At 44.2% G+C, this 26,877-nt stretch overlaps 2 protein-coding genes across 4 annotated transcripts in view; one reads left to right on the forward strand and one right to left on the reverse strand.

Annotated features, from left to right (window-relative positions):
- The window catches only part of B3GALNT2 (beta-1,3-N-acetylgalactosaminyltransferase 2), a 65,426-nt gene extending 63,941 nt beyond the window's left edge, over positions 1 to 1,485 (forward strand). For all 3 annotated transcript variants that reach the window (XM_070364682.1, XM_070364684.1, XM_070364683.1), the window contains one exon: positions 1,092 to 1,485. The gene's annotated coding sequence lies outside the window, so the exon portion shown is untranslated. The remainder of the gene's footprint in view (positions 1 to 1,091) is intronic.
- Positions 576 to 26,877, reverse strand: part of TBCE (tubulin folding cofactor E) — an 89,056-nt gene continuing 62,754 nt past the window's right edge. The window contains 15 exon segments of the mRNA XM_005905648.2: positions 576 to 887; positions 1,076 to 1,167; positions 3,469 to 3,528; positions 4,211 to 4,279; positions 5,650 to 5,803; positions 6,371 to 6,523; positions 6,839 to 6,903; positions 6,995 to 7,059; positions 7,595 to 7,690; positions 8,944 to 9,020; positions 10,484 to 10,586; positions 11,808 to 11,907; positions 16,895 to 16,983; positions 23,031 to 23,205; positions 23,208 to 23,215. Of these exon segments, the coding sequence (XP_005905710.2) occupies positions 795 to 887; positions 1,076 to 1,167; positions 3,469 to 3,528; positions 4,211 to 4,279; positions 5,650 to 5,803; positions 6,371 to 6,523; positions 6,839 to 6,903; positions 6,995 to 7,059; positions 7,595 to 7,690; positions 8,944 to 9,020; positions 10,484 to 10,586; positions 11,808 to 11,907; positions 16,895 to 16,983; positions 23,031 to 23,205; positions 23,208 to 23,215 (1,399 nt within the window). The 3' untranslated portion in view covers positions 576 to 794.

The raw sequence follows: 26,877 nt of genomic DNA on the forward strand, positions 1-26,877 counted from the left end.
CATCTGGACCTTGGTTTTAAATTCATTCAGTAGACTAAGTTCCAAGTATTCTTTTGCCATTTAACATAAATCCTGAAGATCACAGCTATATTAATACTCCTTTTTTTAATGCTAAAGTTTTATGAATATAAGTAAAATCATACCTCTCAGGGTTTTAATGCCATAGGAAAAGATATTTCTAAATAGATGAAACAATTAATTTTGCTTTCTTCCATTGTAAAATGTTTACCTAATATAAGTGATTTTCAATCAGAGCTGGTAATCTTCCTTAGAAAGAATGTATGCTCAGTTTAGGGTATAACTGTAGGGAAAAGCACATAATTTTTGTGAGTTCTCTAAAAACAGTGCAACTAAGAAGAGAGATCATAGCATATATATTACATAGAGGATATGCTTTCTTCAGTTTAAAGATTTTCCCAAATCAGCCAAATCATTTTAGTAATCTTTTAAACCAATGTATGAATAGAGCATTCCATTAATACTTATGAATACATCATTAACTTCAGATTTTTAGACTAGTGAGGTTCTATTTAGTACTTATATCTCATAATGAAATACAGTCATGAACTATGAAATAAAATCTGAAAATCATTAGTAGGTGCAAAGCCTTTATTATTGCTGTTATATACATGCCTAGAAATGTTTTCTTCCCTATGAAAAAATACATCTATTCTATACTTAGAGCAAGTTGTAAACCTCTTTTGTTTGGGAAAGAATTGTCCCAAGATGTCATTTATTTTCAGTGAAACCCAGTCATGCTACATTGTCAAACCTCTGAATTTTATTGGTTGCTGTTACCATCGCACTAAGAGACAGTCTCCATTTTCCACAGAGTAGAACTGTAATGGCTGTAGGTCATTTTCTAGTTCAACCTCTTTGCCCGGCATCTAAAATTAGAGCAGAGAGGTGGGGTGATTAAGACAGATGTGGCAAAACACATATACCCACACACACCCCAACAAAGATGTATGGTTTCTATTCAGAACCAAACCATGTTGCATGAAGACTTAGTTTAACAGTGAGTCATACTGTGGGAAACTCAGCTTGACTTTGCGTTTTTTTCTGGGCAACTTACTTTGGGACTCTCGTAGGACAACAGAAGTTCTGACACAGGAACTTTGAGGAGACGTGACAGCAAGCCTTTCACCTTTTGGACTGTCATGGAGTCTGTCAAGGAAAAGAAAAACATCAGTTCTCGCAGGTGACAGCTACCTGTAAGACGAGCTCACGCGCCAAGACCACACTGCTAATGAGAGCTGTCACTGTCCTTCCGTACTCCGTTTACCCAAGCAACGACCAGGGGACAGCTCACACCCAGCGAGGGCCACCAGACCAGGGTGTCACACCACTTAGGGGCTTGTTTGGAGGCTGTAGGAAAACGGAGCTGATGTCAGACCTAAGTGCCCTTTGATGATGACTTTTCGTATCATGTCTGTGGTATTTAATATTTCCTCCTCATTCTGAATAAACCAGAAATCATTCTCAGCACAGAAGTAAATGTGAGTGAAATCATTAACTTTTTAAACCTGTGATTACTTACTTAAAGGATGCTGGCGTCAGGTTTGGGCTCGGTGAGGACTTGTATCAGTCTCTCTGGCCTTAGTTCCCTCCTCTGTAAAGTGAGGTGTGTAGACTACTGCCCCGCGTGCTCCCAGTCTAATCGCCGTGGTGTGTGTGTGTGCAGCACACCCACGTGCTCCCAGTCTAATCGCCGTGGTGTGTGTGTGTGTGTGTGCAGCACACCCACGTGCTCCCAGTCTAATCGCCGTGGTGTGCAGCACACACATGCAGGGGACCACTGGGCCCAGGGGTGTAACCGAATGAGGACATGCTTTGGCTTGTTCAGAAAACACTATGAACTTCTTTCCAAAGATGGGCTGTGGTAAATATTGGAAATTCTGATTATGAGAAATAGTTTTTCTGAAGCTTTAGCTGGAAGTACAGCAATAGTGTGGTGTTCCTACAGATATCACATGTATTCAGAAAAATATTTTTCTATCAAACATTTTTGTAAAAGCTGTGTCTTTATGCAACTTGTGATAATAAATGTTATCTTTATTTTAGAATAAAAACTTGCCTTTTCTTGTTTATGTATTGAAAACAGACACTAAATGGACATTTATAATGTCGATCGACATAGTTTGCTCTTTTATTTGTGAATATGGATAATCTTGTCCTTTCAAAGGGTTTAGGTAGACTGGCTTTCCTTGTTCACAGGGTGGTTAGTGATGGGTTAATAACTCCCGACTGCTGAGTTTAGAGAATATACGACTCAGATTTAAATTGTTTATAGCATAATTATTACATATAATTTCTCCATATTAGTCTAATCTGTTAATTCTACTTGAAGGTGAATAAAGCTCAGCCCACGAACACGGTGACTGTTCCAGGGGGAAAGGACAGCCCCAGTTAGAGGAACACAGACCTAATAAGAGCATTCCTGCAAGTTGACTTCATCTAAAAGGAAAAATGCAAACATGTCCAAAATCAATTATATTAACAAAAAGTTCTGGTCCTCTCTCACTTGCCTGTTCCCATTAGGGTCCTTACTGGCAGTATTTAAGTTTGAAAACAGAAATGAAGGGGAACCACTAATTTTAATTCAGCATTATGTAACAGTAGCAAAATTACATGTCACAGGAATAGAAACTGGGTTGCTAGTAAGGAAAAATGGAGCAATACTGGTAAGTTGCTATTAGATGATGGTTTTCAATCGTAAAGGTATTTCTTTGGGCACAACAAAAGCCCTCCATAAAGAATACCAGGATAACCTTATTTTATTTGATAAAAATCAATGTGAATTCACTGCACTGACAGGCAAATAGAAAGGTATTTCACTAGAGTCATTTACGATATTTTACTTCTTCAAGTCCTCACTGCGCTAAATTTAAGCTGTTTATATTTTAGTATTTAACTGTGAATCAAGTTTAATCTTAAGAGTCAGACTATGTTTCTCTTTTGAGTGAAAGGTAAGTTACACTGATCTTTTGAGAGAAAACTATTTCAAATGTGTCCATTAAACAGTGTCCACGAGCTATCTCTGCAGGGGCTCCTGACTGGTAAGGAGTAGCAAGCACTCAAGCCAACGCCACTGTTTCTCTGGCCCAGAAGAGCCCCCAGAGCAGCCTTGTGAGAACTAGCCAGCAGGGGGCCTGTGGGAGCCCCTGAAGGGCGAGCCCTTAGGCTCCTCCTCTGGGTAAAGAAGTAACCGCACACAGGGGCTCCTGATTCTAAAACTGTTCTCCAGACAAGCCAAGAAGCTACGGGAGACTCGAACTTTCTGGGGGGAGGCGCGCACAGGAGGAGTAGTTTTAGCATGATCAATTGTACTTCAGAATGTAGAAGACTAGTGAACACTTACAAGCTGTAAAAGCCCACACTCTGAATGAACTGTTCTGCTTCTAGCTGCCTCATGGGAGGGCCAGCGATTCAAAAGCAGAAAGAGGGGAGAGAGACATCCATTCTTACCCGGCAGTTGTTTCTCTATGACTTTCTGATCATGTTGATTGGGATATTTTATCTTCAGTGCTTGAAAGTAAAAAGACTGACATTAATTGAGCCCTGCTGGAGGAAGGGTTTAAATCATACACATATTAACAGCAGTGACCAAAGAATGCAGCTCAGATCCCACTAAAGGAACAGGAATAGAAATTCCTTCTATTACTACTTCACTGAATTACAGCAACAAAAATAGCTGGACCAACATTCTACTGCTTTCCCTTTTCCCTTAAGTACTTCTTTCCTGACAGTTACCTAGGTTTTTAAGTTTATGAATTTCCAAATCAGAGTTCCAACTCACTATTCAGATACTTCCTACATTTATAACACTGTTAAATAAGTATGTTCAAAGTTAGAATGTAGGTATGTTTGAGATCGTTTCTTTAAAAATTAAAGTGCCTGTCTAGATATTTACTTAAGAGAAAAAAACAATCCTTATTAGGTCATCATCAGGGCTTCCTCAGTGGCTCAGGTGGTAAAGAATCCACCCACAGTGTGGGAGACCTGTGTTTCATCCCTGGGTTGGGAAGATCCCCTGGAGAAGGGAACAGCTCCCCACTCCAGTATTCTGGCCTGGAGAAGTCCATGGACTGTATAATCCATGAGGTCGCAAAGAGTCAGACATGACTGAGCAACTTTCACTCATCACCATCTGTTTTAGCATCTAAGGACTCGAATATAAATCAGCAGTCTTTGAATGTGGAGTTCTTACTTAGTAGCTGGTTTTTGAGCAAAAATGGTTGTTGTGTTTTCAGTTCCCCATCTTCAGGTGCACCATATTCTGTTTAAGAAGAAATAAAGAAAAAGAAGGATGATAAACCAAAAGGCCACTGTTGGGGGTGGGGTGGGGTGGGAAGAAATGTATAGGTAAGTGTCAACCTAGCCTTTTCTTGTCCCAGGATGAACCCAGCTGCGACTGGGATGGGAACCTGGGCTCTGCTTCCTTTTATCTGGTTACTTGGTTACTGTATTTTTTGGAGGGAAGGACAGACGGCAACCGCTTCCAAGCCTGGAACCCTTCTGTCATCTGCATGTCACATCACTGATCCTGGGAGACACTGTCCCGAGAGACTGGTGAGGCTGTGCCTGCAGGTACTTGGATGCAAAATTCCACCTTTGGTCACAGTTCCTGTCCTTCTGGATCCTGAGAAAAACACTCATGGGCTCTGTCACTAGGTTTCAGCCAGTATGCGCAGTGCTGGCTTGGGTGCTCAGAACCACCACTGGAAGCCAGGTACACTGCCAAGAAAAGCAGCCTCTACGCAAGGTAGAAAGAGGAGGAGGAGGGACTGCCGTCCACCTTTGGCCAGACCATGGCAGGAGGGGAGACCTGAGCCATACCTGCAGGGCAGCTTTAGATCCTTCACCTCCCTGCCCCTGAGTGATTCAGAATTCACCTCAAGTGGCCAGGAAGTCGGGCCAGCTAATGGAGTAATCTGAAAGCGATTCCCACAGGCAGCTTTTCTTCCTCAAAGATGTTTCAGCCTGAAGCGTTTATGCAGTGAGCTCATATTAGGAAAGATATAAAAGAGAAACTGCATAAAAGTGAAATTTGGAATAAAAATGAAGTCAAAACAAAATGGAAAGTACATCAAGGACAAGGAGCCCTGGAGTCAGAGTGTCGGTGTCCAGGGAGCCAGGCTGGAGCAGGTCAGGAAGCGCCTTGCCCACCAGGCGCCAGGATGGGCGAGCACTCAGAAAGACAATGTGCAACTCATGAACGATAAAATTACCCGCAGAGCTTCAAAGAATACCAGTGCCTAGGTTCCACATTAAATGCTCTTCATTAAAAAGATTCCCCAGAGTACAGCCAGGGTTGGGATGACCTGGAGTCCTTCCTGCCCTTCCTAAAAGGAGGAAGCAGTACCCACCCTCCTGAAACTGAAAGCTGGGTGAGTGCATGAAGAGACAAGCTTCTGGTGAAGAGCTGCTCTCCCCTCCCCCGCTGAGGTGCTGCAGATGTACCTTCTCTAAAGACAACTGTTTAATTAATTACCTGCTCCCCGAGAGCTGCAGGAGCCCCTCTTGTCCATTTAGATGCCCAACGGAGAAAAGCAACAACACGGAGGACCTCCTCTAACACCCACAGGAAACCCTGTCCCAGTGGGGATCCCCCATGCCCAGGCGAGGGCCCTGGCGCACAGTACGTACTGAGGCAGAGTGCCTGGTATCTAGGATGGGCTGCGAGAAATTCCTCATTTGGCCTGTTTTTCTCTGGATCCTGATGTCCCCCGGCCTTTTTCCATTCATTTCCAAATGCTTTTCGGTAATCAAGCTCAGCCCCACGCCTCTCCTCTGGTTCAATCTATAGGGATGTGAGAAAAAAGCAAATCTATTAAAGCATTTTTCTAATATGTGTGTCTGGCACCCTATCCTTCTCCACTGCCTACCCGGAGAGAATAATAAAACTGAGGCAACGAGACAAATTTCTGCCTTTCCTTTTTAACATTTGTAGATCCATGAGTTTATTCAAAAAGAACAACAGATCTCAGTTTTATCCTTTTCTTCATGAGTGTATCTGCCCACGGACCAGTTTCTGGACGGAGCCTGCCTGAGGCCCGAGGCCACAGCATGAGGTTGTTGGGCTGGAGTAGCTGACTTACTGAGAGAGTTCCTAGTATTCTGCCGCCCAGCCCTGCTAAGTGACAATAAATTGGACTGCAGCAGCCGAAGAGTGGTTTCTCTGCAGGCGTCCGAGTGTAACCCCACCTGCTAGGCCAGAAAGAACTGCCACGACTCAAGTGCACGTGGATAATACCATTTGAAGGAAACGATATCTGACTGCTTTTATGATCCTCAGCTCCAGCGTCTCTTACACTGGACCATTTCATTTCCAGTTTAAGAAATACCTCCCCAGGACACTGGCACTCACCGCACACTTGTTCAGGGTCCTCAGCTGACCGATCCTGGCGATGATGAACTGCCGTGTGGTCTGGGCATCTTTGCTGCCTTCAGTCAGGGGGTTTCTCGTGCAGGACAGTGCGTGCAGACTCTGCAACTTATCCAGCTCGTTCATAAAGGACCACTGAAATCCAAAACACATGAAAAAAACATGTTTCAGGCTAACTTTTCAACAGAGTATTTGAACCAGTAGCAGAAAAGCAAGCCCCCAGTTCCATCGGAGACAAGGAATTTCATCCCACAGCGAGCACCCACCAGGAAGACCACGTACTTTACAACTGTGCTGTGGAAACTGACGTATGGGTTTATATGAGGAGTTTCACTCTGAGGAACTGTTTCTCTTTCAACTTAAAATATTCCTTAAGAGCAGGAGCCTACAAACAGCATCCCGAGAGTGGAAATAAGTAACGCAGTGCACACGTTCTGAGGACACTCTTACCTGCGCTATCTGATTGTCATTTAGTACGAGATACTGCAAGGAAGGAAACATGGAGGTTTTGCACCCTAGGAGAGAGAGCATTAAGTTACACAGCAGAAGGGAGAGAAAGCTGGAGGCTGGGGCAGCCAGGGGAGGGGACTGGGTAATCTTAGGTACCGATTCCAGCGTCCGGAAAATGTATAGAGGAGATTCCAATGTCAGAGAGGATGAGTTGTTCTAATCTGAAACGTAAAAACATGCAATTTGATCACACAGAACAATATAAAATGCTACGTGCTATCCGAGCAGACTAGATCTGTATGTACATTTTTTCCTACACCCTAGGTTTTCATCCTGTGTGAGATGCTTAGGAACCATAAAGTCCAACGTAGGGCACACAAAGCAGACTTGCTGTGCCACCTTCTGATGGATTCTGAGTCACCAAAACAACACCGGGTGCCTCCTGCTGTGCCAGGTGCTGAATGGGTCTCAGGAAAGAGACAGGGACTTCCCCAAGCTCACTGAATGAAAACTTGTGATATTAGCATCAGGGCCAAAATATTCATCCTTCGAGTATCACAGTACAGGCACAGACTACATTGTACGTGGTTGACAAGTCATTTCGTGAATTCAAATAAAAATTTCCCAAAGGGAATTAACTGAATTTGGGATTTCCATCATCACTATATTTCCACTGAGAAAGTATATACAGCATAGGATCCATTCACTGAAAATCTACTAAATTCTATTGTAACAGGCATTTTAGGAGCAGGTTACCTGGGCAGATACGCTATGAGAAACAGCTGGTTTTCATCAATTAATTGATTAGAGGAAAGGTCTAACAACTTCACTGTCTGTAGAACATCAGTTGGCCTGTATGGAAGATAAAAATTTTTTCACACAGATTTGTTTTCAAAGATACAGCCTTAAAATACCTGGCTCTGGTGTTAAGGAGAGATCAGGGGTGTGGGGGTGGGGTGGGAGGCAAGTGTATGATATTATAAAAGGCCCCATAAAGGATCCTGGTGGTGATGGGAATGTTCTTATCTTGACCGGGCCAGGGTCCTAGCTGTGATACTGACCATAGCTCTGCAAGATGTTACCAGTGGGGGAAACTGGGGAATGGGTACAGGTGATCTCTGGCTACATATATACATCTTATAAATGTATGTGAATCCAAAATTAAAAGTTTTTTTTTAAAAACTGTGTCTATATAATAAATAGAATCATTCTGAACAGTAATTTCATTCATTTGACTCCTTGGAGAATTTGCTATAAACTTGTCCGTGTTTATTTTACACGCTAATGATACCAACAAGAGAGGAGGATTAGGCGACAACCTATGAAACTGACAAGAGAACAAGTTTTTTTTTACATACAGGGTCATCCCTAGGTATCCCTGGGGAATTAGTTCCAGGACCCCTAAGGATACCACAACCTGAGGATGCTAAGTCCCTTATAGAAAATGACACAGTCTTTGCCTATAACCTACATATATTATAAATCACCTGTAGAGTACTTAAAACACCTAATACGATGGAAACAGTTCCAATGCATGGCAAATTCCAGTTTGGCTTTTAAGGAACTCTCTGAAATTTTTTTTTTCCTGAGTATTTTCGATCTGTGGTTGGTTGGATCTGTGGATGCAAAACTGGGGGTGTGGAGGGCTGTACATTGGTACACTGACCTTGAGCAGATAATGCTAATTTAAAATCCATTATTTAATCCTTACAGGTCATCCTACAGAACTTCCACTTAGAAATTAACATATGTAAAACTAATACAATTCAAAGCTTAAAAATATTTAACTTAAAACTTTTACTCTGATGGGGTTTCCTCAATTAGAACCTCTTAGTGAAGTTTGAATTGACAGTCTAATTTGAGGAGGCAATGAATAGTAAGTGTTTTTCTTATTTGAAAACTCTTCTAAAAATTAGGTATAATTAGGAGCATTTATTTATTCAGAATGACTAAATGATATACAGCTACTTCTCGGAGAATGTGATTACATCTCTCTACTCTTGATGTTTGGAAAAACTAGTATTTCAATAAATGTAAATGTTTTGAACTAAAAATAAAAAGAATGGCTAAATGGTGACAGATGCATTGATGTAAACCCTGGTTACCTTTCTGAAATGACGATATTGTTAGATTCAAGGTACAGCTTCTCAAGGACAGGCCAGCCAGAGGCACAGCGGAGCACCTGAGGGGAAACTCGAGTCAGGGTGAAGAGGCCTCAGTCACTCCCCCGTGTGTTTATTACTAGAACTTCCACATGAATTCAGTGTGGCTCCTGTTTCAGAAATAAATGCCTTTGGACATTTTGTTACAGATTCTGTCTCAGGCCAGGAGTGCTGGTTGCTACTGCTGCTAAGTCGCTTCAGTCGTGTCCGACTCTGTGCGACCCCATAGACGGCAGCCCACCAGGCTACCCCGTCCCTGGGATTCTCTAGGCAAGAACACTGGAGTGGGTTGCCATTTCCTTCTCCAATGCGTGAAAGTGAAGTCGCTCAGTCATGTCCAACTCATAGCAACCCCACGGACTGCAGCCTACCAGGCTCCTCCGTCCCTGGGATTTTCCAGTCAAGAGTACTGGAGTGGGGTGCCATTGCCTTCTCCGAGGAGTGCTGGCGGACAGCTGATACGACTATGGTGTTACGGGACCGAGCTTCAATAACGGGAGCACAAACTTCGGGCACCCGGAACCCATCAGGGTAGGCATCCGCCCGTCATCCAGGCGTATCCTGACCTGTACAAAGCGGAACTGGGGATGGTAACTACCACATTCTCATTATTAGATACAGTTCACTTAACCAACAGAAGGAAACTGATGTTAAACACCTTTCCTCACGTCTCGATGCCAATCTGGGTTTATAGAGAACGTGCTAATAGGACAAACTTTCTCCATAACTGTTTTTACACTTTCTCACTGGGCCGGGACTGCCACCTCCACTGTGCCCTTCCTTCCCATTCTGCATGGAGAAGCCCTTAAGGAAGGAGTCAGGTGGTGGAGGCACGGACAACCCAAGGGCAAGGCCACTTGTCCCTCCAGAGGTCCCCTGGCGGGACTTCACAGATGCACACCCTGGCTGGGGCGCACTTATCTGCACTTGGTTTGAAATCGCAGTGTTCTCGATGTGTGGAGTCAGTCAACCTCTGACCGAGCCGAGTAGTACCAGATCTAGATTGCAGAGGCGGCCCGGCCCAGGACTCACGAGTCCACTTTCAAACCCAGCTGGGTACCTGAGCAGTGGCTTCGAGGAGCTGAACCCCAAACAAGAAAAGGGTATGAGAACCTTTTGCGGCTCGGCCTCAGCCCTAAGATCACTCCTGGGAAAACTGGGAGAGCTGAAAGGCTTTTCAAAGCTTGGCGTGCACTTGGTGCAAACCGCTCAGGAGACACCAGAACTAACCAGAGGAACCAAGAAAGAGAGGGCGGATTCAGAGACAGAAAATTCTACTAACTACGAGGATTTTGTAACCCCCTTCTGTTAGGCTGTTTAAAAGACCCTTGTTATCTGGATAACAGGATGATTAAAATGAAGCCACCGCTGTGCTTCACTCCCTCCTTTAACCAAGAATTTAAAACTACTTATTACTAGGTAAAAAGCAAAGAGTCAGACACAGCTGAGCAACTGAACAACAAAACCAAAGAGACATAATTACCTCTGCCCATGTTATTCCTGTCCGGTTAAGGACTAAAACCTTCAGCGTAGAAAATGTTCCGGTTGGAGATGGTGAGCTCGAGGGAAATGTTAGTTTATTTTCACTGTGTAGAAGAAAAGACATGATAAGCTTATTATTGCGACAGAGGAGGCCGAGCTGAGATGGTCACCGAAGGCAACAGTTTGGGATTTAACATGAGGGGTCTGGTTTGTTTCAACCTTAAAATGCAATTATATTAAAAACAAAATGTGTCAAGACTACCTAATTTTTAATAGTTACAATACACAATTCACTGGTATCTGACATGAAAAGGTGTGTTCATAGGGTTAGGCTGCCAGGTGAGGCTGCAGATTATCTGAAACACGAGGCTCAGGTGGCGATCTGTGAGGTCAGCTGCTGTTCTGCATGCTGTAAAATTCAGTCCTGCTCTCAAGAGTCTTACAGATGTGCTGGACTGTGAGCTAGAATTTTGCTTCTGAACAAAGCCTGCTGTCAGTATGGACGAAATAATTGCTGCCCTTTAAGTTCCCTCTCAAGATCCTAATCTCAGAAGTTATCCCACATCTTTTTTCAGAAGGTACCCCATATCTTGTCATTTTGAAGGAAAATATCATTAAATAAAGCACATTAACCCTTATTTCTAGAGGAGGTGATACTATGGGTCAAAATATACTCTTTGCTCTGTTTGGAAGAATAATTAATTTAGGCCTGTTTATCTGCTCTGCTGAACCTGCCTGAGTCAGGTACAACTCTCCTGTATGTGTGAGGCTGGCTCAGATGTGAAAGGGGGAACCTGGCTGAGCCCTTGGAAAGTTAGCTCCTGAGATTAAAACTAATCAGATACTCAAGAAGGCTTGGCAAACATCAGTAAAATACAGAGCTCAGTGAAAAGCCCTTATCAGAAGTGAATTAAACAGTACCTCCACTAAAATAACTCATTCCTAAAGCAATTAAAGGCTAGAGGGTTCAGAATGAACAAGCAGTTTTAATCACATCTCCTTCTCCCCAGTTAAATATCAAGTATTTAAAGTACCCAGATGGCCCATCTTCTATGGTCAGGCTTGTAAAAAAACATGAAGACCTTCCAGTTTGACATGGTAACCTAATGTTCCATCTAATCAAAAGTAAAACACATTCCCTATTAATGAATCACCTCATGTGACCATTTAAAAAACTAGGATCAAAGAATATTAAAGAATATGTTAAACTTCAATAAATTCAACTCGGCTGTCCTCCCCGCCTCACTCCCACAGAGATGCTGTGAAGGAGCAGGAGAGATTAGGACTTCATAATCATGTGCAGTTAGGCAACCACCAGTTCATACCTGAGATTAAGGACTTCTAGGTGCTTGAGCTGATCGGCAATATCTATAACTTCTTCCCATGATGACAACAGATTTTTTGACAAATCGATGCTTCTAATATCTAAATGCACGTGTTAAGAAGCAGTAATATGGAAAGATGCGTAAGAGACAAGACAGTCATTACCTCGGTTCTGGAACGTGGGATTTTTACCTTTTCACTTTATACTTTCTAGTCTGCTTGAAATTTTTTCACGAGCACATATTACTTTTACCCCTTTTTAATCATCCAGGTGTTCATCTAGAAACTGAAAGGTGCACTGTCACATACTGCACACTTGAGGCAGACGCAATCAAGTGAGTGCGAACCAAATGTCACTAACAATAATCCATTCCAGCATCACTCCCCCATCAAAAAAACAAAAAAGGAAAAGACCCAACAGACATGGTAACTGATTTGTCCAGCAGCCTTACGTCAAGCGCACGTCTCCTCCCAGGGGTTACTGCTGAACTCTGCACCCTAGGGACCCCAAATAAGGAGAGGTGCCTCCAGGGGGTCAAGAGCAGTTACTTTGGAGACATGTTCAAAAGGGCTAAGAATGACCTGGAATTCTGAGGGTCCCCTGTAGACTGGATGGAGTTGGTGTGATACCCACCATCCCTGGTACAGGAATCCAGAGTGGGTAACCCAGGACAGAGAAAGGCCGCAGATGCCACAGGGGATGGTGGCAGTGCGTGCCATCAAGAGGCAGAGGAAAGCCTGAAGGGCTGGACCGGCTCCAGGAGGACTGTACACACTACTCCAGTATGTATGGAAACTTTTCCTCTATCCTGCAAATAACAACTGGAAACCAAGTGTCTAGCAGTGAACACGCCCATCAAAAGCATGTGCATCTCTGGTGTGCCAGTTACAGACATGCCTCAGAGTAACAGAGCTGGGCCTGCAGCAAAGGAGGTGTGGGAGGATTTATACACAGTGCTCACGAAGGCCACCTTACCGAGAAGGTGACCTGTGAGCAGAGCTGAAGGAAATGAGGGAATGCCACCCTGGAGAAGAGCATCGGGGCAGAAGGGACGACACGAGCAAACGCCCTGAAGTTGGAATGGGTTTGGCCTGTGGTGGGGGCAGCAAGCTCGTGTCTGCCAGCGCAGACAGGGTGGAGGCACTGGAAGGGAGGCCCCAGAGCCCAGGTCAGATCACAAAGGGCTAAGTCTCTGTTAGTCTCTGCCTGCAAGGGGAGCTGCTGATGTGGGCTCACTCGGGTCTTTTAAAAGGCCATTCTACTGCACTGCTAAGGGACACGCTGCAAGGAAACGAAGACAGAGCAGAAAGGGGAGGCGGGAGGCTCCTGAACCAGAGGGGCAGCAGAGGGAAGAGGCTGACGGGACTTGTCAATAGGTTCAGATGAGATTCGAGGAAAAAGGAAGAGTTAAATTAACCCTGAGGGTTTTGGCTGGTGTCACTGGAACTGCGCGTTATGGAGAAAGACTACAGAGAAGCATGTCTGAGGGGACATTTCAGTGTGAGATGACCGCAGACACCCCAAGAGAGGTAGCACACAGTAGACAGACAGGACTGGGACAGAGGCCGGAGTGCAGGAGCCTGGCGTCTACAGGCTGCACTCGTCTCATCAGGAAGGCCAAGGGTCAAAGGTCTGACCTGGGCGTGCTGACCTCTGGCACCTCAGCCTGCCAGACAGACTGAGGGGGCAGCGACAGAGGGAAAGAGACCAGAATCAAAGAACAACGGCCCACGGCCCTGGTGGCCCACCAGGTGCAGGCAGCATTTTGCTTTTTCACTGAAGAAAAAAACCGAGCAGTCAGTAACCGTGCTGCCTGGTGTGGGCCAACGGCTGTGAGTTTAGATCCCAATCAGCCTCAGCCCCAAACCCATTTTCTTATAGCTTCCAATGCAACAAGGCATCATTGCCCATAAAACATGGAGAAAGTCACTTTTAATACAAATAGTGGCGTCCATCAACAGGGCTGGTTGGAGAGGAAAGACTTGCCAATGAAGAAGCTCCACAAGGAGGCAGGAAGAGAGGAAGACAGGAAGAGAGGAAGACAGGCAGAGGAAAGGCCCAGAAGGGGATGAACCCAGCCGGGCCGGCAAATCAGAGCCTGTACCCTGCTCCAGCCGCTGTGGGCATACTGAGACCAGAGAGCTAAGGACAGTGTTCACAGTTTTAAATGGTTACATTTGAGGTGGTCATGGAAGCATCCACACAATATCCCAGTTTGCTGGTTGGCCACAGGCCTAAGGTATTTATTCCCTGGCTCCTTAGGGGACAGTGTACCAGCTCCTGACCTAAGGAGATCTGAAAGGACAGACTGCACGAAGGCTTGGGAATAACACTCAGAACTCCGGGGGCAGGATTCTTAGGCCCTGATGATGAAACACGGAGCAGAACAGTGCTCGTTCACGCTCCAGGGCTTGTTGCCAGCAGAGTGGCAGTCAGTGGAGAAAGCAGCAGAGAAAAGCTGGGCCTCTACCACTAGGAGAACAGCGGCCACCTGAAGGTGTCCATCCACATGGAAGGAAAAAGGGCTACAAGTGTGGGCCAGCTAGACACCACCTAGATACAGAGCATGCCCAGTCCCCCCAGCCACTTGGCCACCTGCTCGCTCTGAGGGTCTCAAAGCCACCACAGGGGCGGTGGGGCTGACCCTGACGTGGGCCCTTCCTCCTGCCCCTGCACTGAAGCCCCTCATGCTGCCATGCCCTGACCGCTGCTCCACCCTAGATGCAGACCCGCATGCAGTGGCTGGGCTGGGCGCTTTTTGTGACCGGTGGTCAAACCCCCACTGCCCTTCATTCTCATCAGTACTGCTAACTCCGGGCCATCAGGCTGGTTGGAAAGGGTTCATGCACAGTCATTCTCCATTCGCTTGTGCTTTCCATTGTGTAGCTAGAATTATATGTATTTCTACTAGCCTGTCCAGAGCACAGCTGCTGCTGCTGCTGCTACGTCGCTTCAGTTGTGTCCGACTCTGTGTGACCCCGTAGACAGCAGCCCACCAGGCTCCCCCATCCCTGGGATTCTCCAGGCAAGAACAGTGGAGTGGGTTGCCATTTCCTTCTCCAATGCATGAAAGTGAAAAGTGAAAGTGAGGTTGCTCAGTTGTGTCCGACTCTTCAAGACCCCATGGACTGCAGCCCACCAGGCTCATCCGTCCCTGGGATTTTCCAGGCAAGAGTACTGGAGTGGGGTGCCACTTCCTTCTCCACAGGGACCACCTGTATTTGGACTTCAACTTGATGTAGTGGCCCCACACGCATACATGTACACATGCACACGCGTGCGTGCACACACACACACACACACTTGAGCGCACACAGTCCTGGGAGCTCTGTCACTCTCGCTCCTGTGAGCAGAGGCTCCTCCCCAAGTTCAGAGACACCTCTTCCCAGCCAAGCTCTCCGATCTGACATGCTCCCACCTCCGTCAGCCCTGGCTCAGTGAAGGATCTGAGAGAAGGATCAGTCTAGAAACGATGACTGGATTAAACACACCAGGCAATCCTTCAACTTCGGGCGAGGATTCAATCAGCAAGTGCAAGGCATTCATCACTGGGTCTGCAAATATAGGCCGTGACTTGATTATCTCAGCAAACCTCATTGCCTCATGTCTTGGGGGACATTCTTGCCCAGGAGAAAGCGGTATAAACAAGCAAGATGCTGACTGCCCAGCACACTGCTGACAACTCCAATCAGCTGACAACTCCAATCAACCCAAACCCCTCTGCTGACCAGAGGTTTTCTCTGTGCTGAAAATGAGTGTTGAACCACCCAATTCCCAGTCTTCCGAAACCATTTAGGAGGAGGCCAGGCAGATTATAGAATGCGCCACGCACTTCTGTGGCACTTTGCTCCATATCTAGCTCCATTCCACACCCACCTCAATGCCCTGATTTTGTTGCCTAACCTGCAGAGGGAATGACCACATCTGGGGCAAAGGTGGGGTGGGGGCGCTACTCACAGGCAGAAAGGACCAGTGGTCACAAGTCCCAGCAGACCCCAGCGCCAAGGGACTGCACCTCTGAAACACTGGCTTGGGGAGCTATGCTTCAATTCCTATCACAAGGTAGGTAGCGTCAGAGTGGTTAGAAATATTTTGCTAAAAGAAAGCTCTTCATCAGCCATCTCCTCAGTCGAGAGACCTATGAGCTGCTGTCTTTTGCATAAACTATTATGCAGAGATGAGGCAGGTTAAGGAATTGCGAGAAGACCTTTTAAAGTTAGAGAAAGTCTATTTGACTTGCCACTTTTTGTTTTTAACGCCAAAAGATGCATTTATTTGAGGTTTGTTAGGACTGTAGCAGATCCAAGAAGCACTTGAACTGTGCTCTGCTGCTGCTGCTAAGTCGCTTCAGTCGTGTCCGACTCTGTGCAACCCCATAGACGGCAGCCCACTAGGCTCCTCTGTCCCTCGGATTCTCCAGGCAAGAATACTGGAGTGGGTTGCCATTTCCTTCTCCAATCTACCAGACTACAAAATAGGGCAAGTTTATTATGATTTTTCTTTTAGACTGACCTCCTCTATTTTTAGGTGTGGGCATAAGAGAAACAGGGCAAAAGACAAAGAACACACTTACAAGAGATAGATGACAAATTTGGAAAAGCTTGTTTTTGAGGTATGATTTCAAACCGCATTGCTGCATGAGCAGGAACCTTAATGAAGGAAAGGATTTACTTCCCTCCCTCTCAGGAAGGCCGTCGGGGCTGGTGCAGTGGCCCCGGGTCCCACCCAAAGCGCCAGTCCCTCTCTGTGCCTTCCCTCGCGGCTCCCCTGGATGGCTCTCGCCCCATAGCCTGGCTGCCGAGCCCTGGACCCTCTGTCTGTGCTCAAAAAGGCGGCGGGCAGGGTAGTGGGCAATGGCCAGAAGCCCCGTTCAGACACTCCATTTTACCTCTCCCCGGTCCGAGTGAGTCCCACATCCCACTTGAAAGCAAACAGTCTAGGAAGGTAACAATTTACCCGAGCAGCGACAACCTCAGGTGAAACCGAGTCCCCGTTAGGAGAACGGACATCGGGTAGGGAACCAGGGTGTCTGGCTCCAGTGTCCAATCCAGCCCGACCCCAGTGACACGTTCTTACTGGAAAGGATACTAGGACAAGCTTTGGCAATTCCTCCTTTGTCACCAGCACCATTTACTGCGCAGTTCCTCAAAGAAACGTCTTGCAACTTGCTCAGCTGACTGTATGAAAAACACATAGTTCACATGCAGACATAAACATGTACGCTATCCATCGGCCCTTTAAAAAATTAAAAAGCATTTTAGATACATAAAAAGGCACCAGAAATAACAGTATCCACCGCCCAACTTAAGAAATAAAGCCTTACTGGAAAAAAAAAAAAAAGAGAAAGCATCACAAACATTATACACAACACTGAAATCCTCTCGAGCCCCTTTCCACTGCCCTCTCCTCTCGTCCTCCACTCCCAGTAGGGGACCAGGGCACTGGGGTCAGTGTTGGCTTAGTCTTAAGCATTTCTTAATAGTTTTACTATTTTTTTATAGTTTACTATTTGACTCTAATAGTTTTACTATATTTCCATGTTCTTAAACAGTTATTGCAGTTTTGAATATTATAAAATTTGACATGAACGGTAGCGTACGGCTTCCCTAGTGGCTCAGATGGTAAAGCGTCTGTCTGCAGTGTAGGAGACCTGGGTTCGATCCCTGGGTCAGGAAGATCCCCTGGCAATGGCAGCCCACTACAGTATTCTTGCCTGGAAAATCCCATGCACGGAGGAGCCTGGGGGCTACAGTCCATGGGGTCGCAGAGAGTCGGACACGACTGAGCGACTTCACTTTCATTTTCCTGTGACTAACTTTCTCCCTCACCAATACCCTGTTCAGCACTGAGATGGGACGACATGGACACGTGCTCTGGAATACACGCATTCACACCTGCAGTCTCACCGCAGAGAGACCACAGTTGATTTATTTGCTCCTCTGGTGACAGGGAGATTATTCCCAACGGTGCTAAAGGACACACTACTGTATACTTTTTGTACTCACGTGGCAAAATCTCTCTAGGGATATAGCCTAGAGAGCACGTGTGTGTATCTGTAGCCTTTTTAGATACTCTCAGAGACACTTTTTTAAGTGTAGAGAATCTGTGTTCTGTTCATCCGAAGAGCCCAAGTGTTACAGCACCGGAGAGTGTTTAGAACACAGGATCTGCAGTCAGACTGCCTGCGTTCAGTCCTGATTCCACCCCTCCTCTGGCCTTGGATGTGTTAACATCTCTACACCTCAGATGGCACATCCACATGCCCGTGATCACGATGGCATTATTCACAATGGTCACATGTAAGCAACCCGAGTGCCCACTGACCAAGGAATAAAGTGCGGTCAGTCCATATGACGGAGTATTATTCAGTCTTAAAAAGGAAGGAACATTTGTGAACCTGGAAGACATTATGCTATGTGAAAGAGGCCAGTCACAAAAGGACAAACACTATATGCCTGCATTTATCTGAGGTACGCAGATGAGAGTCAACTTCATAGACACAGACGTGGAACGGTGGCTGCCACGGGCCGGGGGAGGGAGGGATGTGGAGCTGCTGTTTAAGGGCCGCAAGGTTTCAGTCTGGGAAGAAGAGAAGGTCCTGAAGATGGACAGTGCTGTTGGTTACACAACAGTGGGATGCACCTAACCCTACTGAACTATACGCTTAAAGTTAGGATGGGGATTTCCCTGTTGGTCCAGCGGTTAAGAATCTGCCGTGCAATTCAGGGGATGCAGGCTCAATCCCTGGTCCAGGAACTAAGATCCCACATGCCTCAGAGCAACTCAGCTTACGCACCACAACCGAGTCTGCATACAGCAACGAAAAGACCCCACACGCTGCAACGAAGACCCGATGCAGCCAAATTAAAAAAAAAAAAAAAATTGGTTAAGATGGTAAATTTTACATTATGTATATTTTACAACTTTTATATGCTATCATTTAGTGGGTCGGTATTTGCGAAGCCCTCAGAATACAGTGTGACATACAGTAAGTCATTTTACAAGCATTTATAAAAATATAAAACTGACAACCTCTGGGGGAATACTAAGACCAACCTGCAAGGCATGAGCTATTACAGTCACAGAAACTTGACGGAAAGGCAACAGCAAAGTTCTGGGGCATAGGCTGCCAAACTTTCTCAGTTCACGGGGCCCTTAGCATTTCAGTCATTTTCCGCAGTGCCCCGAGGCCAAAAGAAAGTACCATTTAGTAAGCAATTAGGGCCAAACAAGTTTATAATTATTTATGTACTGTCAAACTAGTGTCTGCTGGGCATTATGCAACTTTTCAAACCCTGGAGTCTGAATGGACCCCACCCCTCCTTTTCCTGTTCCATGATGATTTTCAGGAGATACAGTACTCGCTTTTCTTTCAGCACAAGAGTGACCCAAAACCCAGTTTTGCAGGTATGTGACACCATGGAAAGAGGAGGAATATCATGACACTCAACTACCTGCAACTAGCAGTTCACACCATGTCCGGCAGATGTCACTGTTCCCCTCTAAAATGAAAACTATCCTGCTGGACCCGTGAGTTCCATGTGGTGCCTGGAAGCTTAGGGATCCCGGTCTCAATTCAGACCTCAGTCAGAGTCACAGTCATCTCCAAAGAGAAACCATACACAGTGGTTTTCATTTGGTTTTGCTTCCTCATTATAAGTCTTTTCTCAGCGCTGCAAACTCAAAGCTGGTCAGATGGAATTATTAAGGAGATAATACAATGGCTTAAAGTTGAGGTTGAGTCAAGTGGTTCAGTTCAGTTCAGTCGCTCAGTCATGTCCGACTCTTTGGGACCCCATGAATCGCAGCACGCCAGGCCTCCCTGTCCATCACCAACTCCCAGAGTTCACTCAGACTTACATCCATTGAGTCAGTGATGCCATCCAGCCATCTCATCCTCTGTCGTCCCCTTCTTCTGCCCCCAATCCCTCCCAGCATCAGAGTCTTTTCCAATAAGTCAATTCTTGGCATGAGGTGGCCAAAGTACTGGAGTTTCAGCTTTAGCATCATTCCTTCCAAAGAAATCCCAGGGCTAATCTCCTTCAAAATGGACTGGTTGGATCTCCCTGCAGTCCAAGGGACTCTCAAGAGTCTTCTCCAACACCACAGTTCAAAAACATCAATTCTTCAGTGCTTAGACTTCTTCACAGTCCAACTCTCACATCCATACATGACCACTGGAAAAACCTTAGCCTTGACTAGCCGGACCTTTGTTGGCAAAGTAATGTCTCTGCTTTTGAATATGCTATCTAGGTTGGACATAACTTTCCTTCCAAGGAGTAAGCATCTTTTAATTTCATGGCTGCAGTCACCATCTGCAGTGATTTTGGAGCCCCCCAAATTAAAAGTCTGACACTGTTTCCCCATCTATTTGCCATGAAGTGATGGGACCGGATGCCATGATCTTCGTTTTCTGAATGTTGAGCTTTAAGCCAACTTTTTCACTCTCCTCTTTCACTTTCATCAAGAGGCTTTTTAGTTCCTCTTCACTTTCTGCCATAAGGGTGGTGTCATCTGCATATCTGAGGCTATTGATATTTCTCCCGGCAATCTTGATTCCAGCTTGTGCTTCTTCCAGTCCAGCGTTTCTCATGATGTATTCTGCATATAAGTTAAATAAACAGGGTGACAATATACAGCCTTGACGTACTCCTTTTCCTATTTGGAACCAGTCTGCTGTTCCATGTCCAGTTCTAACTGTTGCTTCCTGACCTGCATACAGGTTTCTCAAGAGGCAGGTCAGGTGGTCTAGTATTCCCATCTCTTTCAGAATTTCCCACAGTTTTTTGTGATCCACACAGTCAAAGGCTTTGGCATAGTCAATAAAGCAGAAGTAGATGTTTTTCTGGAACTCTCTTGCTTTTTCCATGATCCAGCGGATGTTGGCGATTTGATCTGTGCTTCCTCTGCCTTTTCTAAAACCAGCTTGAACATCAGCAAGTTCACGGTTCATGTATTGCTGAAGCCTGGCTTGGAGAATTTTGAGCATTACTTTATTAGCATGTGAGATGAGTGCAATCGTGTGGTAGTTTGAGCATTCTTTGGCATTGCCTTTCTTTGGGATCGGAATGAAAACTGACCTTTTCCAGTCCTGTGGCCACTGCTGAGTTTTCCAAATTTGCTGGCATATTGAGTGTGGTTAAGACTCCACATTCCCAAAGCAGGGGGCACAGGTTGATCCCACGCACAGCACAGCAAGGCCAAATTAAAAAAAAAAAAGCAAGCATCACTCCAACAGTGATGCCTACCACTTGTTATTCCTAAGAGTTCTAACAGCTTAGGTATTACTTTGGAAATGAGGAAACTGAAGCTTAGAAACCAAAGCAGCTCTAACTGGTGTCAGGACTAGAAAGAAAGTGGCTGAGCTGACATCTGAACCCAGCCTGACTGACTCCAACACTGGGTCCTTTCCAGAAAGACACTAGCTCATTAGTGAACACGCTGATATGCAAGCGTAGTCATTCACTAGAAATCTGAGTTATGCAGCTGTTCATAAACCAGGGGAGAAAAATCTGTTGGCAATTTGTTAACACTCACAGTGCCCATGGTGTTCTCTGAAAGAGATCAACCAACAGGGGGAGAAAGTACCTCTTCTGGTGTAAAAAAATTTTTTTAATATTTGCATTTTAAATGGAAAAAATTAAGCAAAGAACTCTAAATCTATGAAGGATATAGTTCTGTTAGCGTTAGTCACTCAGTTGTGTCCAATTCTTTAGGACTCCATGGATGGCAGCCTGCCAGGCTCCTCTGTCTATGGAATTTTCTGGGCAAGAATACTAAAGTGAGTAGCCATTCTCTCCTCCAGGGGATCTTCCTGACCCAAGGATCTAACTTGGGCTTCTTGCACTGCAGGCAGATTCCTTACCATCTGAGCCACCAGGGAAGCCCCACAGTTCTATAAATCAAGTTCTATAAAGCAAAAATCATCCACATTCGTTGTCTCTCAGTGGTGCATTAGTCATGACTCTTTCGTTCAATGTATATTTTCTAAATCCTCAACGATGAATGTATGTTGTTTGTAATTAATAGTCAAGTTACTGCTTTTTCAAAAATCGTGATTTCTTTTGTGTGTGTGTGTGTTTAAAATGCTAAAAACCAGAGATATCGAAAAATGAATTTCCTAGGAGTTCCTTCATGGTCTAGTGGTTAGGACTCCGGGGTCTCACAGTCATGGCCTAGGTTCAATCCCTGGTCAGGGAACTTAGATTCTGCAAGCCACAGGGTATAGCCAAAATTTAAAAAAATATATTTTTTTTTAATTTTAAAAAAGGAAATGTATTTACTCTTCAACCTTGTGCCCATGTGCAGTTAAATTCTGTATCATGTTTAAATCACCATAATAATAATAATGAGAACAATAAAAAGTAGCAAAGAATTTAATTTTGAACAGAATCACAGTTTAACTCTTTCAGAGACTGAAGGTGTCAATAGCAGCAAATCTACTCTCCAGAGTGGCCACCAGGGGTCACTACTAGGACGCCTCACCCAGGTCAGGGTCACACACCACACTGACCATCACTAAAGTAGCGCAGCCTCGGAAGTCACCCAAACCACACAGTTGTGCACGGCTTTGTGTGAATATTAGTTTCTACTCTGGTTCACACGGTGCATCAGAATAAGCAATGAGGCTCTCTGAAGAGCATCACTGTGTTCAAAGAGTTTGAAAGTGCAGAGAAAGTTCAAACACAGCACTTTCAAAATGCATTTAGTGCCCCTTAGACACAGTCACTTTGGGGTGCATTTTAAAAGCAAGAGCCCATGGTATTCTGATCCAGTAGGTCTGGGATGGGACCCAGAATTCGGCACGTTTCAAAAGCAGCCCAGGTGATGAGGGTGTGCAGAGACGGGAACTACTGGGTTTTAGAAGGTGCCATCCTGCTACATGGCACAGGTAACAAGGTAGACTTCTGTTTCCATCCCTGACTCAGCAAATGGCCAACCTTAGCTCCGTGATAATTAGTCAATACAGTAGAGTATGGTACAAATAATAACGGGCAAATCAATGTTTTTCTTTCAATCTAGAAAAGTCCTGTGCTAAAATAAGAACTTTAATTTCCCCTAAATATTCAATCCTTGGATCCCTCTGATTGCAATTTGGTGATGTGCAGAAAAGAGACCTGCTTGGGAGCAAAGTTCTCAGCACTGACACACAGTCAAGTGAACTTAAATCCTAAACTTGGATGAAACTGTCAAAGTCAGCTCGACCATTATCAGTTTCACTTACCTTTGCTGTTTTATAACAGAGTCAAAACCAACGGTTTCTACAGGTTTATTTCCAATTATAACAATCTGCTCTGTTTCCTCTTCCTTTGGTTCATCTTCTAGCACATAGCGGTTCTTAATTGCAGTGAGAAAGTCTACTCCAAAATTTACTTTGTGTGGACGAATGAAGGATCCGCTGTGGGGTGCCTGGAAATGGAGACAAATAGAACAGAGAGAATATCATCTGTGGGGATATTAAAATAAGATCACACGCACGAAAATCCTTTATAAATTGTCAGTCTGCCACAAATGTAAAATGTCTACATTTACAAATATATTAGCAAATAAAAGCAATTAAACAATTTTTAAAAAGAAGGAGAAAGCAAGTATCATCCACCAAGAATGGCCGTAAGGCAATGTTCTGAAGGTTTTTAAAATTTTCCGTATGCTAAAAAAGTAAAAACAGCATAAAAGGGAATATTTTTTAAAAAGCGTAATTGATACAATTGATCATAAAGTGTTGAGAGCTGATGCAAGCAGGTAAAATCCCAATAGATAAACAGATAAGAAATATAGAACAGATAATTCATAAAACAGGAAAGAGTATTAAAACATGGAGAAAAGTTTCACCTTGCTAATGATTAAGAAATGCAAATTTGGGGCTTCCCTGGTGGTTCAATGGTAAAGAATCCTCCCACCAATGTAGGAGACACGGTTCGATCCCTGGTCTGGGAAGACCCCATATGCTGCAGGGCAACAAAGCCCATGCTCCACAACTACTGAGCCTGTGCTCTAGAGCCCACAAGCCAAAGCTACTGAGTCCACTAAAGCCTGCACGCCTAGAGCCCGCGCTCCACATTAAGAGAAGCCACAGCAACGAGAAGCCCATGGACTGTAACTAGAGAGCACCCACCCCTCGCCGCCGCAACTGGAGAAGCAGCTCACAGCGCAACTAACACCCAGCGCGGCCAAAAACGGAAAATTTAAAAGATAAATTAAAAAAAAGCAAATGCAAACAATGAAACTATTTTCAATAAAATTGGCAAAAAATAAAGTCCTAACATTCAAAGACTGCAAGGCTGAGTTAGTGTTTGATTGTATAATCATACCCCTGGGAATCTGTCAGCAGGCAATAATTTAAAAATAAAACAAAACTGCACTTACAAAGAGTCTATATAATAGCATTTTTTAAAACTGAGGAATTCTGGAAACCATAAAAATGTCCAGCTGGACAGGAACTATTAAGTGAACCAGATAGATGAGGTCATTAAAGTATTCTAGCTGTAATACTTAAGAAAACTACTTACAGAATAATGCTGAGATTTCTAAAAACTGATCCAAATTGTACATGACACAGCTACAGAAGAATCTTATCTATGGCTAGACAAAGATTGAATAAGGACACAAAGAAATGAAAATACTTGTGGATAACAGGATTACATACAAAATCTTTTAAATTATAACCTGAACTAAATGAAAGTTCAAATGTGGGGATAAAATTAGAGCATGAATATTCTATATTCTACAAAGTATAGATATCCTACCATAATTTATATTTACCATTTATATATTTTATATAAATTTATATTTACCATAATTTACATAATTTTAAATTACAAAATTGTTTTATAGCCATTTTTAGCAATAATTTCTATAAGAATTTAATAAAAATATTAACCATATTGCCATATGTAAGGACTATTGTCAGGCTTTTCAAAAGACTCAAAACAGATCTTTAGACACATTACATTTCACCATCAGCACTGGATCATGGCAACAAGACCTAACTTTAAGGGAAATCCAAGTATGCCTACAAAACAGCTAAAAATGGCAGTATCCTTTGATCACAGTAGAGAATAAATGATGAAATACACGAATCGCCAAAAACTGTACAATAACACTATTTTGGCTTATGCCCTTTAACTCTTAGAGAAATCAAACTTCCCTATAAATCACCATAATTAAAGGGGATGAAATACTGACGATAAATTTTGTCAATATAAACATATATACATTTTTTTTTGGAATGTGGCTCTAGAGAGATTACCAGATTGTGAAAGGTATTTGTAACCCCAGAGTCAGAAGTGATGCCTCAGGCAAAAAGTGGCCCCGAGGTCGTGAGAACCCCAGAGAGGGCAGCGTCCCGGAAGGCGACAGAGACTGGGCATCTCTGTTGCCACAAAATCTAGCAACTGGAAAGTAACCCTGGAAGAAGTAGCTGGGGTGGGGCCGTGAGGCGAATTCCAGTGAGAGGAGACTGGGCTTAGATTACTCTCACTCCGAGGAGTTTTATTGGAAAGGGGAATTTATGTTTTAAGACAGGACAAGGCATGAAACTTATATGCTGATGAAGATAACCCTACAAAGAGGGGGAAACTGTTGATGCAGGAAATTAAATTCTCTGTTGCAGCAAAATCACGTTCTGAATCTGTGTTGTCTGCTGGGGTATCAGAGGATCACTGTCTACCAGAAGCTGCCTAGAATACTTCGGTTTTTTGTTTTCTCACATGTTTTTTCATTGTGGTAAAAGTCACATAATATAAAACATACTATTTTAACAAATTGAACTGTACGCAACGTTCACACTGTTGTATGGCTCTTGCCATCATCCATCTCCCAGACTGTTCACCTTCCTAAACTGAAATTCTGTCCCCATTAAACACTAAGTCCCTACCCACTCCCATCCAGCCCCTGGCATCCACCAGTGTCCTTTCTGATTCTACGAATTTGGCTATTCTAGGTATCTCGTATAAGTGAAATTAAACAGTATTTGTCCACACCTAATGTAGATTAGAATGCAGAAATAATATTGCTTTAACTGTAGGAATTTAAGGGATTAGATTTGATAGAGTGCCTGAAGAACTATGGACAGAGGTTCGTGACACTGTACAGGAGGCAGTGATTAAGACCATCTCCAAGAAAAAGAAATGCAAAAGAGCAAAATGGTTGTCTGAGGAGGCCTTACAAATAGCTGAGAAAAGAAAGTTTTCTCAAAAGAAAAGCTGAGAAAAGAAAAGAAAGAAAAGAAAGTTAAAGGAGAAAAAGGAAAGATATACCCCTTTGAATGCAGAATTTCAAAGAAGAGCGAGGAGAAGAAAGCCTTCCTCAGTGATCAATGCAAAGAAATAGAGGAAAACAACAGAATGGGAAAGACTAGAGATCTCTTCAAGAAAATTAGATACCAAAGGACACTTCATGCAAAAATGGGCACAATAAAGGACAGAGATGGTATGGACCTAACAGAAGCAGAAGATATTGAGAAGAGGTGGCAAGAATACACAGAACTACACAAAAAAGATCTTCATGACCCAGAAAACCATATCATGTGATCACTCACCTAGAGCGATCCTGGAATGCAAAGTCAAGTGGGTCTTAGGAAGCATCACTACGAACAAAGCCAGAGGAGGTGATGGAATTCCAGTTGAGCTATTTCAAATCCTAAAAGATGATGTTAAAGTAACGCACTCAACATGCCAGCAAATTTGGAAAACTGAGCAGTGGCCACAGGGCCAGAAAAGGTCAGTTTTCATTCCAATCCCAAAGAAAGGCAATGCCAAAGAATGCTCAAACTACCTCACCATTGCACTCATCTCACACACTAGCAAAGTAATGCTCAAAATGCTCCAAGTGAGGTTTCAACAGTACATGAACCGAGAACTGCCAGGTGTTCAACTGGATTTAGAAAAGGCAGAGGAACCAGAGATCAAATTGTCAACATCTGCTGGATCATCGAAAAAGCAAGAGAATACCAGAAAAGTATCTACTTCTGCTTTATCGATTGTGCCAAAGCCGTTGAATGTGTAGATCACAATAAACTGTGGAAAATTCTGAAAGAGATGGGAATACCAGACCACCTGACCTGCGTCTTG

This window comes from Bos mutus, chromosome 28 (genome assembly GCF_027580195.1).
Source record: "Bos mutus isolate GX-2022 chromosome 28, NWIPB_WYAK_1.1, whole genome shotgun sequence".
In the NCBI taxonomy this organism is placed as follows: domain Eukaryota; kingdom Metazoa; phylum Chordata; class Mammalia; order Artiodactyla; family Bovidae; genus Bos; species Bos mutus.